Source organism: Eucyclogobius newberryi, unplaced genomic scaffold (assembly GCF_026437365.1).
Source record: "Eucyclogobius newberryi isolate DKJ021-1_F unplaced genomic scaffold, fEucNew1.0.hap1 SCAF_10, whole genome shotgun sequence".
Classification (NCBI taxonomy): domain Eukaryota; kingdom Metazoa; phylum Chordata; class Actinopteri; order Gobiiformes; family Gobiidae; genus Eucyclogobius; species Eucyclogobius newberryi.
Window position 1 is genome coordinate 8,290,304 of NW_027315724.1, and position 14,805 is coordinate 8,305,108.

The following is a 14,805-nucleotide window of genomic DNA, read 5'->3' on the forward strand; positions in this document are numbered from 1 at the left end:
GACTCTTAACCTCACACAAGAGCCCTCTTCCCCACTTTATAACAACAACAATTATTACCAAACTTAACATTAAAACCTGCACTTCTCCATGGTGCATTTGTGGTAATTACAGGTCACCCCGCCCCTGTTTCAGTCGCTGTATCATCTTTTGTGCAAAGGCAGACAGATATTACTCCACGGATGTGATCTGGACATGTGCACTCTCACATAAATCACAGTGTGTTTCCTGCACAATGTTAACTCTCCCTTTGATTGGTCCTAAATGAGCGGAGGTTGTGAGTAAATCTTCGTTGTAGACAGAAATGGCTATCAGCAGAGCGATGGAAAGCGATAACAGCGGAGGCGAGGGAGGCAGCAGGATAAATTACAGAGCGGAGAAACAAATGAGGAGAGAGGCCGCACGGGTGATTTAGAAGTCTCCAGAGATGCTCGGACCGACAGCGCAGCTCCACTCTGCTGCTTCTGTTTCTTTTTGTTGAAATAAGTGGAATTATATTGTTTGTGTTACAGGAAATGAAGAAAAAACAGTAAGGCCAAAATGAGGAGATTTATAGTGGACGTATGATGCATTTTTGTGGCTTTAATTGGCTTTTTAAACATTCTTTGGATCACTTTGGCTTTAGTATTTCACATTTTCTAATTTGAAATAATTAAAAGAAAACACTTTACAAACTACTACACTACTTCTGTTTCCAATGAGGTATTTAGGCTTTGGAACTCCCTCTGCTGTCAATAGTGCAAATGAACAATGACATAATAAATAAATGAAACCCTTAGGCAATGTGAATACTATGCTAACAGAGCCATACGTTTGTTGTGAACACAATTTGACCGCAAAACAATTCCTGTGATGGTTTATGGACTTAAAAGCTGAACAGGAAAAATCTGGATTCTTACATGTAACAGACATTCAAACTGAGTGATTTGGGAGGCTCAGAGACAACAAACTCATAAACAAGATGAATTAAACAAGTCAAATACAACTCCAGGTATGTTTTTGATGACCAGTAAGCAATATCACATGGTCAAAAGCTCAAAAAAGCTCAAAAATATGTGCCAATTCGAAGAACATCTTACATTCTAAAGATTTTGTTCTTTTTTGTCACTGACTGTAATTTATTCCAATTTCCTATTCCTTTATTTGACACCTTTTACTCTTGGTTGAGTCCAAAGTTAGGCCCTTTAATCTAGTCTGGATGCCATGAGAACTACAGTTGTTGCATGTCTCCTCTCAGACTTTATTGGGTGACTGTGGCTCACACGCTCCGGTCGCCTTGTTACTCGTCTGCATATTTTCTCATTGTTTGTTGCAACGTTTGGTGTTGTGGCCGAGGGGTGTGTCTCGGACTAAATCAAGCCTAAACTAAGGCTCAAACTGAACTAAATCAAGACAATGAAAGGAAAAATGTTTCAAAATGTACTCTTTTGAGCTTTTATTGTTTCCATTGTTTCCTCATGACAATATAATCTGGAGTTGTAGCTTGTTTTCTCCTTCTCTCAAAAACATTGGCTTTCAGATTTCCCAGATTTGTGACATCAAAGGCAGAGATGTAGAGGTCTACTATGCTCGCATAGACTTGTTATGAGCATTTTTCAAGATTTGTTTAAAATTCCATGAAAACAATTCTAAAACGTCAACCCAAAACTGCCTTTTTCCCTCTGCGTCTTTCCCAGTGGTGTCGGACCGGCCTCCTCCAGTGATCCGGCAGGGCCCCATCAACCAGACTGTGGCGGTGGACGGGACAGTGGTGCTGAGCTGCCAGGCCTCGGGGACGCCAATCCCCACCATCCTGTGGAGGAAGGACGGGGTGCTGGTGTCCACTCACGACTCCAGGGTCAAGCAGCTGGACACGGGAGCGCTGCAGATCCGATACGCCAAGGTAATGCACCACCAGAAAGAGAACTGTGGGAAGTGATTAGCAAATATCACATTTCTAATCTTTCTAAAGTGGTTATTACTCTCGCCTCACAGCAAGAAGGACGGTCCTGGTTTGGATTCTCAGGCTTTGCTTGGTCTTTGTTGTCTGGAAGGTGTTTGGTTTCCCCCATAAGTGTAAAACTTACTGTTGGCACAAACTTTAATTTCTGTGTCCTTAACCTTTGAGCTAATGCAATAAGCATTTATGTACTTATTTGTTCATTGAAATCGAGTTACTGGTTAGTATAGATCTGGATATTTTTGAAGACAATTTTCCCTTCTATTGGGATCATTTTCACCTATTTTTTCACAAATCTAAAACTGTCAAAATCCGTCGGTGAGTATCCCGTCTTGTACGCTGCGGCGCTCCTCTGCTGCTGCCCAAATAAAGCTTGTGTTCCTGCCAGCCCCGCCTCCACCGGCCTGTCAATCAAAGCCCGGGGTGCAACACGGCGTGTAACTGCTCCTGTATGTGTTTTAGTGTGTGTGTGTTTGGGTCGGGGGGTGAGGTCGCGTCAGTCTCGGGACAGCGATGCCTGCCGTGGCGTGTGGCGATGCAGTGGGTGGCGTTTGATTAGCCGTTCGGTGCAAGCCAGCCGGGTGAGGCGAGTCTTCTCCGCAGGCGTGTTTCCATAATACAGGCGTCAAAGTCAAGCTGCCATCAGGCTAATGAAGAGGTTTGGGATGGAAGTGTAGTGTCAGCTGCCATGGATCCGATTCTGTGCACTTAAAAAAAATCAGATTACTAGAATAATCAGATAACCCAATATTTAGAATTAGATCTGATCATATTTTTAAAATCAGATACCGGTAATCATTAGATTTCTGGTCTGCATGGAAATTGGTACTCACTTATTTTTAGTTTATGTTTTAAGACTAGTCAAATAAATTGGTAACACTTTATAATAACTACACTTATTTCTGGCTTAATAAAGCATGAATAAAGACTTAATTCATAGTGAACGAAACATAACTGAATTTGGCACCATGTGATTAATTTAATAAAGAGGTTGTTGATGCGAGGTGTCATTTCAACTAATGCGGGTGGAAGAATTTCAATAGTTTTCTGGACCAAACACACTTTTTAGTTTAGCTTGTTCTCTCACACACCTCCTCATCAAAGCACCTGCCAATCTCAAAGTATAGGCTGCCAGGAACTTTTCACATGGAACTATTGCATCTATCTTAATAGTGAGTTTTTTGATTTGTGTACGTCTAGATCAAATATAGTGAAGAGTTATTTTTTGTCTGGATGTAGGGGCTGTTATATCTGGCCTGATTTCAACAAGGTCCTGGGTTCAGTTTCCAGATCTTATATCCTACTTCCCTTCCTTCAAATGCTAACACTGCAGAGAGTTTCCTTTGAGTTGTCCAGGTTCCTTATCAACCTATTCCATGCACAAGAGCCAAATTGTAGAATGGATGGGTCAAAAGCAGAGGACCAATTTCCATACAGGGACCGAAATGTGTACCTATAACATAGCCTTGAAGGATACATGTAACATCATACTTTAATCATGCTTTCCCTCATCCAAACATGTCTGGAGTTGTATTTAGCTTTATTCACATCACTCATACTAGTTTAGTTTAGTCCTCTCTTATCCGAGCAAAAAGTTCTTCATTCCAAATTTCCCAGTTTTGTGATGTCATAGGTAAACCTCTGAGATGTTTTTAAGTCCATACATCATGGGCGGACTCATTCTGAGCACATCACCGTTGAATCACGTCCGTTACAACTGCATGCTTACATTATGACAAGCTAGGTTTGTTTATCTCTAACTCAATTCCTGACGTGGGCAACGCCCGACTGATATGAACTCATGTGTGCTTTTTGTAGACCAATTTTGTCAACATTAGATGCCAAAGATGCTCATCTGTTTCATGGAGGAGTTCACACCTCTATCTTAATACTGAGGAAAATAGTGTGTAATTAGCGTTGGACCCTGTGAACATCTTTCCCTTGGACTGGATCCGAGGCGTTTGGCCTGTGCAGCTGCTGTGGCTCAGTGCGTGGTGTGAAGGATGGGACGCAGATTAGCAAACACCGACAGCTGCCTGACACTGCGCAGCGCGAGAGAGGGAATGAGGGGGGCTATTATGGAGACTTATTATAGTTCTTATTCATCATTACAATTTAAACTCTATTTTGTCCCCAGCTCAGCGACAGTGGCATGTACGCTTGCATCGCTTCAACGCCGAGCGGGGAGGCGTCCTGGAGGGCACACTTAGAGGTTCAAGGTGAGAGTTTTTTTACCATATAACTATCTACAGGTGTTGACAACATGCTATTATTTTTGTGAAGCAAACCTAGTGATTTTACAAGTGATGTGCAATACCAGTGTAATACTATGGGAATCACAATGTCGTTTTGATATCTTGATTTATTTTAGCGCCACTTTAACTTAAACTGGTCTTAGAATTAAATATATAAGTGTAGATTAACTCAAATATAAACAATGTATTTACAAAATGTATTAAAAATAAATATTTTTGTAAAAGCAATTGTTTGAGATATTTTGAGTATCATGTTGTCTGCACATTTATACTTTCCCAAAATGGATATATCAATATGTTGTACATTGTATGTTGTTATCTGTTAATTCGTACTTTTTCTAAATTCATTCCTGTATATCATTTTTAAATATTTATGTTTGGCAAAAATGTCGATAGGATAAAATCTTCAATTGAAAAAAAAGAAATACAGACGCAAAAATACATACGCATAGCAGTTAGACAAAATGATGAACAAAAAATAATAAATCAAACACATGAAATGGAAAAGCTGAACAATTTAAAATACAAATAAAACCAGAAAGAAAACTTAAAGTCAACCACCCTAATGTTAATGTGTTTCTATAAATTGTGCATAAGAATGGGCACTGATTGTGAAAAGTAAAACTATTCTTAATAGTACCGTATATGGGTTGGGGCATCTTTATACAGTAGACCCTTCACGTCTTTGTCCCTTCAGAGTTTGGAGCCCAAGTCCAGCCCAACAGACCGACGGACCCGGCCCTCATCCCCTCTGCCCCCTCCAAACCCGAGGTCACTGAGGTCACCCGCACCTCTGTCACCCTGTCTTGGAGACCCAACCTACTCTCAGGAGCCACGCCCACCTCCTATGTCATTGAGGCCTTCAGGTAAGCCTTGCACACCTCTTTAGGTAAAACACCACATCACAGTATTTAATAAAAAAACATGTCAAAGTGCACATTATTCACAGGGAAGTACTGGTGGCTGTCAAGTGTCATCACTATTACTACTTTAAGGAGGGTCTAAGGGTCCCCCTACCCTGGGACATTGCCAAGTCCCTATGAACATTGTTTAATCAGTTTTTTTACTGTCGCCCTCCGAGACAACCGCTGTTGTGATTTTGGGCGTTAAAAAAATACATTGAATTGAATTGAACTATCGTGTGTGGGATTGTCCTATTGTAAGGCACTGCAGACTGTCTTCATTTGACTTCATAATTAAGTATCTAGGACATAAACCACCAACAATGGAAATTGATGGATACCTGTGGAATGTACCTTTGTATCTTAACCGTAACTAGGAGAGATGGTGATACATGAGGGGGCAAATGCCATACATTTTTAACCGTGAAAATGGTTTTGGTTTTTGAACAACCCAGTGTCAGCCATGGATTCTATTTGTGTTGTGTGCACAGCCATGCGTCGGGCAGCAGCTGGCAGACCCTGGCAGAGCATGTGAAGACTGAGACCTTTGTACTGAAGGGACTCCGGCCCAGCGCAGTCTACCTGTTCCTGGTGAGAGCGGCCAACGCATACGGCCTCAGCGACCCCAGCCCCATCGCTGACGCCATCAAGACTCAAGGTGGGAGAACTACCGTGCAAGTTAAGATTATTATTAGAACGGTCTGACAGTTGCTAACTATGTGCATATGAACTCCCGATTTGGCAACTTTTTTTCTTTTACCTTGTGTATTTTACCTTTATGTATTCTTTCGATGTGGCCCCAAGGTAAATGTTGGAGTTTATTCTTAGAAAAAGAATAAAACAATATCTCATCATCAAAGTTTTACATTAGAAATCAGACTTTATTTACATACATGTTTTAATGGACTTTGAGCAAGTATTCATCAAGAAAACTGTTCATGGGTTTCAGCACCTTGTTATATGCAACATTTTGAGAACTTTTTTCCATTCAAAAGATATAACGTGTTGTCTTAAATTGTTAATCCCAATGGCAATGGTCCTAATGTTTCATCATTCTGAAACCCATAAAAAAAGCAACTTCAGCGCTTGTAGAGTATCTGGACGGGCAGACTTTGAAAAACTGTGACAAATCCAACTGTTGGCAGGGCGTGCGCAAAGTGGGTTGAGTGTTAGCCCACCAACCAAAGGGATTCCAGCTCAAACAATGTCCAAGAATTCTTAGTTTAAATGTGGAAGCAAAATCAAAATCATAACAAATACAACGATTTGGTTGACCGCGCTATTTATGTGGCTCTGCTTTGTCGTCTTTGGGGAATTACATAGCTGTGTTTTTTTGGCAGACATCCCCCCCACGAGCCAGGGCGTGGACCACCGGCAGATCCAGAAGGAGCTGGGAGACGTGCTCATCCATCTGCACAACCCCACCATCCTGTCCTCGTCCTCGGTGCGCGTGCAGTGGACGGTGAGTGGAGTCGAGAAACACAGGAACATCCAAACAGCGACATATTTAGCATGATTGTTCAAGCTCCTAATTGGTCCTCTAATTCTTATCAGCACACTCTGATTAGCCCTTTGTTTTCCATCTCCTAACTGAAATTGAGGTACAATCTGTCACTCATTTATACTTCCATCCTCTGGCTTAAAGCAAAACTAGAGGCTTGAACTATTATGCTAAATATGACCTATCTGACATTTCTGGCTTTTCTAGGGCAGGTTATTTTCAATGTAGTTCAGTGTAGCTCCTCTCTTAAGACAGATATAAGGCAGCAGATCCTAGTAACTTGGATCAGTGTCCAAACGTCTTCTCTCTCAAAACGTTTGCCCAGGTGACAGAATTCAAACTGCTTCTGCTTTGGAACCTTTCTGGACGACTGAAGGTTTGCACGGACATAGCTGGATACACTGCTCATTACTTACAACTTCTCCAATTAGCCCAGTATGCTAACATTCCTGTATCCTCCCAGTAGAAATTGGCAGCAGGCTCCTGTAAAGCTGTTAACCATTCTGCGCCATTCCCTCGTAATACGTTCAGGTGGTCTTGATTAGCTGAAAACTGTGCAAGGATTTAGCTTCTCACAAAGGAGAAGAAGAAGCCAAGAGGGTCCACATTGGGAAAGGATTAAAGCGAGGCCAAACCGGTCGGAACATGGAACTTTCAGAGCAGACGGGGGGGAAACTGGCCTGTAATAGTGAATATTAGCCGGGACATGGTAGTATCCTTTTTGTATTTTCCCCCTTTCTGAGGTCCATCCATCATCGGCGGGTTTATGGAGAGGATGTGGGCAGAGGAGGAGAAGCCAGAGCAGGTCACTAGTGTGGAGTGAATGGATTCAACCTCTGGAAGGATTTAATGTGGCTTATAAACTTATCGTCATATCTATCGCCAGGATTCATTGATCTAGTGCACCGTAGTTAGATTTTGTCAGTCAGACTTAATCCCAATTTCTTCAAGTCACAAGTATGTCAGTAACAGAAAGCTTGTGAGATCCAAATGAGACCAGTCGCTTCTTGGCCCTGTGCATGACAGGAAAATACTTGTGATTGATTGGTCTGTGATCAGAAACGTGCTCCTCCTTGAACTGGATTAAAGTCGTAATGACAGAGCATGTTTTCCAATAGAGGACTTATTTAGACCCATGATCATTCATAAACTATGTGTTGTCTAAGAGAGCAGTGCATTCTGTTTCATAGTGAACAAGTTACAGTTCGTGTTGTGAAAAAGAAATAGAGGACTTTCAAACTCAGGCTATACATTAATTTAATTCAACAATTGTGCGTGATCTGAGGCAGTCAAGGCAAGATTGAGTGTCCGGCTTGACTCGAGCCATTTTTCTCCACCCCCTCAGCACTCGCCAGTCATCCTAGGGAGGTGCAGTCAATCTGAAACAATGGACCGAACCGCAGTGTTGCAGTTTAACCAGTGACTCAGGGTGGAGGGGGAGACATTGTCTGGTCCCGCAGCTTTTTGGGGGTTGTATTTCCGAAAAAGCCTGTTCACATCCTGTCTCTGTACTGAGAAAGTCATGGGGGAGGTCGGGGGGACCAGGGTTGGGTTGGCAGAGGAGTCCACGTTGCGGGAGGGGGGAGTGTGAAATCTTGACTTAAAGGAGACTAGCTTATCAGTCAGTTTCAGTCATCAGCAGCGTGGGGGCTCTGGGCTTGTAGTTGGTGAGAAGCCGGAGACCTCTCCACACAATGGCGGGGTAGTTGTCAGAGAACTGCTGCTCCAAACGCGGATTGTACTGTGATCTACTTCTCTGCTAAATCCATAGTTTACTCCTTCTACTGCCTTAACTGCCTCAGTTTTGGTGTAAACCAGGGCTTGTCATCGTTATAACTCACCCTGGTGCATGTAGTTATAATTTTGTCCTCACAGAATCTAATGCATAACGTCACAGCTCCTCCACTGCATCGCTGTTCCACTTTTTAGAAGTCCTCACTACAGGTTTGGAGAGCTTCAGCCTCTGTACATGGGGATCAGGTGAACCATGGCGTGATTGCCGGCCACGGTGCAAAAGGCGTTACTGACTGTTATGTAACAGTGATCTAGCGTGTTATTCTCTCTGGTCTGGACATCATGTGGAAAACACGCACAACTTTGTGGATAAAGTGAAACATCTCCAACTGGACCCAGATGACCTCATGGTTTCATATGATGTTGTGTCCCTGTTCACCTGCATCCCGACCTCTGATGCAGTAGCAGCAGTGAGGATCAGACTGCAGGAAGACACCACCCTACAGGAAAGGACCAAACTGACACCTGAACACATATGTAAACTGTTGGACATCTGTCTGAACACCACTTACTTTCAATTCCGGGGACAATTTTACAGACAGATTCATGGCTGTGCCATGGGCTCGCCCGTCTCTCCCATAGTGGCCAACCTGTACATGGAGCACTTTGAGAAGAAGGCACTGTCCTCATTCTCAGGCATAGCCCCAAAACTGTGGCTCTGCTATGTCGATGATACTTTTGTAACAATCAAGAAACAAGAGCTGGAAACCTTCTCTGATCACATCAATGCTGTGGACCCACATATCAGGTTTACAAGAGAAGACGCTAAGGAGAATCGCTTGGCCTTTCTTGATTGTTCCACGATCAGAGGAGAGGACGGGAAACTCCAAATAGAAGTATATAGGAAACCTACACACACGGACCAGTATCTGCTCTTTGGTTCCAACCACCCACTACAGCACAAGCTGGGTGTGATCAGAACCTTACAACACAGAGCTCAAGGTGTGCCCACCAGCTCAGAGGGCAAGAAGAAAGAGGAAAAACATGTCCGAAATGCCCTCTCAGCCTGTGGTTACCCCGCTTGGGCTCTCAACAGAGTGAAGAGAACCAAAAAGCAGGACAAAAGGGAAACTGAACAGAGAAGGAAGGGTGTTTCTATCCCTTATGTGTCTGGCCTGTCGGAAAAACTGCAGAGAATTTTTAGACAACACGAAGTCCCTGTTTATTTTAAACCAGGAAACACTTTAAGACAAAAACTGGTTCACCCTAAGGACAAGTTGCCGACTCAAAAACAGAGCAATGTAGTTTATTCGATCCAATGCAGTGAAGAAAGCTGTAAAGAACGGTACATAGGTGAGACTAAACAGCCTCTACACAAGAGGCTCTATCAGCACAGAAGAAATACAAGTTCAGGACCACAGAGTGCCGTGCATCTCCATCTTGAAGCCTCTAATCACTCGTTTGAAGACGGTGAGGTGAAGGTTTTAAGCAGGGAGAAAAGATGGTTTGAAAGAGGAGTCAAGGAAGCTATTTTTGTTAAAAAAGAAAGACCTTCTTTAAACAGAAATGGAGGGCTAAGGTTTAATCTTCCTGTTATTTATAATGGGTTACTGAACCCCTGGAAAGGTAGAGGACCAGGACAAGGACATTCGGATGCTAATCAGGTACTCAGGGTGGTTGAGCCAGGGTCTCACAAAGACAAAGAGGATTCTAATAGCCCATTAAGATTCTGAATAGGCTAGCTCGGTAGATACAAGGGGGAGTTTCTGTTGAAACAAACAACTCCTTCTACTTCAGGAAGGCTCCGCCCAATGGGCGGGTCTTACCACAGAACAGTATTAATATCGGAGTTCCCGATCTAAATTCTTTTATTGACAATGACTCTTGGATGAGAGTCGAAACGTCTAATTTTTCAAACTGAGTCCAGATGACTACAACTGAAGCTTTTTCTACTCTGGTCTGGACTTTAATAAACCGTCTGTAATTTGGTAGTTCATGGTTCAGATTTCCCTTGTTAAATCCCCAACGATAATAAATAAGGAGTCCGGGAGGGTCCACTCCACACTCAGAACCCGGTCTGCGAGCGCACGCTGAGCCTCCTGCACGTTATTGCTCAGTGGAATGTAAACAGCGGCCGGAATGAATGTGGTAAACTCACGTGGAGAGAAGAATGGTCGCAGTTATTGAAGAAATATTCCAGAACAGGAGAGCAGAATTTGGAGATCAAGTCACATCGGAACACCAGGCGTTGTTGACGAAAAAAACAAACGCCTCCGCCTCTTGTTTTTCCGAAGAGATCTCTTTGTCTAATGGCGCAGAGGAGCTCTAACTGCTCCCTATGCAGCACACAGTCTGGGAACGACTGGAGGTAACACATCTCCATGAAGCACATAAAGGAAACGAAGAAAAGTCTCTGTTTCTTCAGCAGCGCCAGTTCATACATCTTGTTGCTGAGTGAGCGAACATCTTCGGTAGTGCACTGGAGCACGCTTTTCTCATCTGCGGCGTCTCACTTTTTGGGCCAAAAAAGAGCAAAATCTCCAGCAGATGCTAAAAAAAGCAATGCCAGGGCATTCGTCACCGGCGCCATCTTGGATGTACAGGTCAATAAATTTACTTAAATGGCTGATTTGAACACTTATTACTTGATTGAGTCGGTACTGTAATAAACTGTAATAAATAGTGTTTCCAACTTGATAACTGGAGGATGACTGGAACACAGTCATCCTCCAGTATGTATGCTGTCCATGTCAAACCAGGAAGTTACACTAAAAACGTCTAAAATTGTCAAATAGGGGACATTTTTGTCTTAATTATAATCCTGTTATCTGTGTTTCTCTGTGTGAGAGGCACTTAAAGTACTAATCCCCCTCCTTCCTGTCTCCTTCACATCTGTTCAATACTTAATTGCCGCCACACTCCGCTCTTCCACTTCTCTAGTAATATTCTAACAGCAGTCAAGTGTGTTCTATCAGCACAGGGCAGGCTGGCACCCACTCTCTGCCACTCTGAGCAGCAGCCGGGGCCTGGGGGGAGGGGCGCTGTGGTCCGAACACTTGGGAAGAGGCCAGATCAATGCCAGCCAAAGGACCGTGCTAACAGTTGGACATTCATAGATGCTCTTACAAGCTCTTACACTTGGTTGATGCTAACCAGAGTTATGTCAAATCGAACGTTTCATCACATACAAATTAATGGTTAAGCCAATCCCCATATTGCAGTATCTAACATGTTTATTTTGTGATATTTATGTCACTTATCTGCTTTTCTCACAGGTAAAAGCGGATGGTTAATTTGACTAGATTCTTACCAGAAATATCCACTTAAAGTTAGTTAGTCTTTTAGCTCATATGCAAGTTTGACACGCAAATTAATATCTAAAATAAAACACCAAAACCACCCGGCCGACGCTCTGGATTATTCATAACGTGTGTTGAAGAAAGATCGTATTTTATATTTTCTCATTATCATTATGTATACAATCAGAAAGGTCAAAATATGACAAAAAATGGATACAAACATAATTTCTCCCCAAACACCCTGGATTTCCAATGATGGTACCTGAAATGTTGAGGCTTCATGCTTTGCAAAAGCTAGTGCACCTTAGCATTAGCTGTTTCCTGTTTATCGACAAAGGGCTAACTCAATTTCCAATTTCCAGTGCACTATGCATTTGTTATTATCCAAACCCAATGCATTACATAAAGAGAGGTGAATATGCAATGTAAAGGCACTAGGAAGTGAAATAAATGCAAAAATGATAGCGATAAACTGTACGTTTTTTGTTTACTCTAGATTTAGCCACGTTTCCCAGCACAAAAAAATTACTAAACGGCTTTTTGTGAATGGCTGAGGTCGGCCATGAACCACCCCGAACCCAAGAGCATGAACCAATCAAGCCAGTCGCAACAGGCTTATAATTCTCAACATGTCGTTTGTGTGCAGGTGGAGCAGCAGTCCCAGTACATCCAGGGCTACAAAGTGCTGTACCGGCCCTCTCCAGCCGAGGGCCAGGTGAGGAGCGACTGGTCTGTGTTCGAGGTGCGTACGGCGGGTGAGGACAGCGCCGTGGTACCCCAGCTCCGGAAAGGCGTCACCTATGAGTTTAAAGTTCGGCCATTCTTCAACGAGTTCCAGGGCACGGACAGCGACATGAAGATCGGGAAGACGCTGGAGGAAGGTACAGGCGGAGCAGGTTGACCTTTTAGTGTTTGACTGATGTTAAGTTTTGCACACAAATAATGATCTTTAACTAGGTTTTGTTTAGATATAAATGTGGTTGATTTGTTGTGGAAAGAAACCGTCTTCCTTATATCATCATATTTATTAAGGGATTATAGGTTTTACAGTAATATTGCCATTTAAACCGTCCAAAATATAAAATATTGATTATAGATTGGAACTATAAAGCAGACAAAATCATAGTTTCTTCTTTAAGTTATATTGAGTGTAAATTAATGTACTATGTCTTTCTTCAGTGGAATCATTTAAAAGTATTTGCAGTGCTCTGTCACAGCGCTGCCTCTGGGCGTGGTGCTGCATAAATGTTATAGTCAGGAAGTTATTAAAGAACCATAAAACATATAAAATATAATGCCATGTCCTAGAAATATCAAAAGTCTAATTTGTGGCGGTTGTATTTTTATGAACAACTTGGAAGAATTCTTGGGATCATGTTGAAAATAATGATGCTAAAATCTGAGCTAGGATTTAAAATGTGGTTTTCTGCCATATTTACCTTAGAGGTCGGCTCCACTTTGAGCAAACCCACGTTCTCTTTTTTCATGCTGGATATTTCAAACATGGGTGTGTCTGATGACAGCATGCTAATTGGGCGTTAGCGCTTTGTTCTTTGTCGATATTCGGACTGTTGGGGAGATAAAGGGCAGAGTTTGACAGAGGCGGAGACGAGGGCAGACGCAGCACTGCAAAGAAATCATATCTATCATATCATACTGGGTGTAATATTTGCGATTACTGTGTGTTGTTGAAGAACATTTGACTTTTTTTGACATTCAGACTGTATAATGTGGCTGTCTTTGTTATAAAGAAATGTGTTATGCTTTTTAGAGTCTATAAACCAGGGCTGCAACGATTAATTATAAAGACTGATCCACTGTTAAAAATAATTGTAGAATATAAGGTATAATAAAGAAAAACAAAATTAATTAATGGATAATCGTAATAAATGCGATATTGTGACTTTTCTTTTACAGGTATTATAATAATTAAACCTTTTCTGAGGTCATTTTCCTTGAATTAACTCAGTCCTACTTGGATTAACTAAATGTAATTTGATCAAAAAGACATCAAGGGATCAAAAGATAAGATTTTTATTAAACATTTTTCACTAATGTAGTCATAGCTGCAGTGAAAAATCTTCATGTTTTAAGGTCTGCTGTTCCTTTCTTTTTGCTTTGTCCCAGCCCCCAGCGCCCCACCCCGAGACGTCAAGGTGACAGAGAGCGGGGACAACGGGACAGCAATCCTGGTCTCCTGGCAACCGCCTCCGGAAGACGAGCAGAACGGCCTGGTGCAGGAGTACAAGGTAAAGAGGGAGGGAAAGGAGACTCCGGGGAACGTACTCCAGACGGAGCTTTGTGAGTCTGTCGGAGGGAGACTCCGCAGGGCAAACGTGAACAGAAAAGGCTGATTTGGTTTTGGTTTAGCTAAAATGGCAGGATGAAAGTGAAGAGAGTGCATTTATATAACTGTGTTGAGAGTTGATTGGTTGAGAGGCACGAGTAGCTGGCGAATAAAGCTTGTTTCTACCGTTTGCTTTGATGCAGTTTGAAGCGGTCCGTATGTGTCTCCACTGTCTTAAAAGGGGATATATTCTTCGTCCTACTTTGACAGATTAAGTGTCCAAGTGACACATGATTCTGAAATGTCACATAGCCACTTTTTAAACTGCAATATTGATCTAAAACAGCTTAGTAACAGAAACAGGTCCATTGACTTCCTGTTCAAAACTACAGAACTGATAAGCTCCGCCTCTTCATTGAGCTGCAGATTCTTTTCTTTTTTTAATGTGGTAACATCTTAGAACCCTGCATGTGTCACTGCGTCATCATTTTTCTATATAAGATATAATCACACTAAATACAGGGATGTGGGCGGGGATAGGTGGTAGGTGACAACAGGAATTTTCTGAGCACTCTAGCCTCAGCTGCAGGACAATAAAGAATTACTCAAACTAAATACAACTTTGAACAAATTAATGATGGGGAAACACTCTGTAACAAGGCTAAAAGCTCATTAAATTTGATTTTGTATAATATGTCTCGCTTAAAACGTGATGTAGAGCAGTCATGCCCAGCCATGGCCCCTAAAGATTCTTAGGGGGTCCCCAGGGTCTCAAACTAGACTGTTGATTTTAATGAAGGGATGGCATGTTAATTGCTTCTATAAAGTATAATTAATGCTCTACAACGTATTCATCAACAAGAAAGGCAGTAGCTCATCAGGTATGAGAA

The 14,805-nt window shown here is 42.3% G+C and overlaps 1 protein-coding gene across 1 annotated transcript in view; it reads left to right on the forward strand.

Annotated features, from left to right (window-relative positions):
• The window catches only part of robo1 (roundabout, axon guidance receptor, homolog 1 (Drosophila)), a 429,020-nt gene that overhangs the window by 375,632 nt on the left and 38,583 nt on the right, over nucleotides 1-14,805 (forward strand). The window contains exons 11-17 of the mRNA XM_072460422.1: nucleotides 1,675-1,880; nucleotides 4,075-4,156; nucleotides 4,890-5,058; nucleotides 5,586-5,752; nucleotides 6,435-6,556; nucleotides 12,275-12,509; nucleotides 13,756-13,877. Of these exons, the coding sequence (XP_072316523.1) occupies nucleotides 1,675-1,880; nucleotides 4,075-4,156; nucleotides 4,890-5,058; nucleotides 5,586-5,752; nucleotides 6,435-6,556; nucleotides 12,275-12,509; nucleotides 13,756-13,877 (1,103 nt within the window). The remainder of the gene's footprint in view (nucleotides 1-1,674; nucleotides 1,881-4,074; nucleotides 4,157-4,889; nucleotides 5,059-5,585; nucleotides 5,753-6,434; nucleotides 6,557-12,274; nucleotides 12,510-13,755; nucleotides 13,878-14,805) is intronic.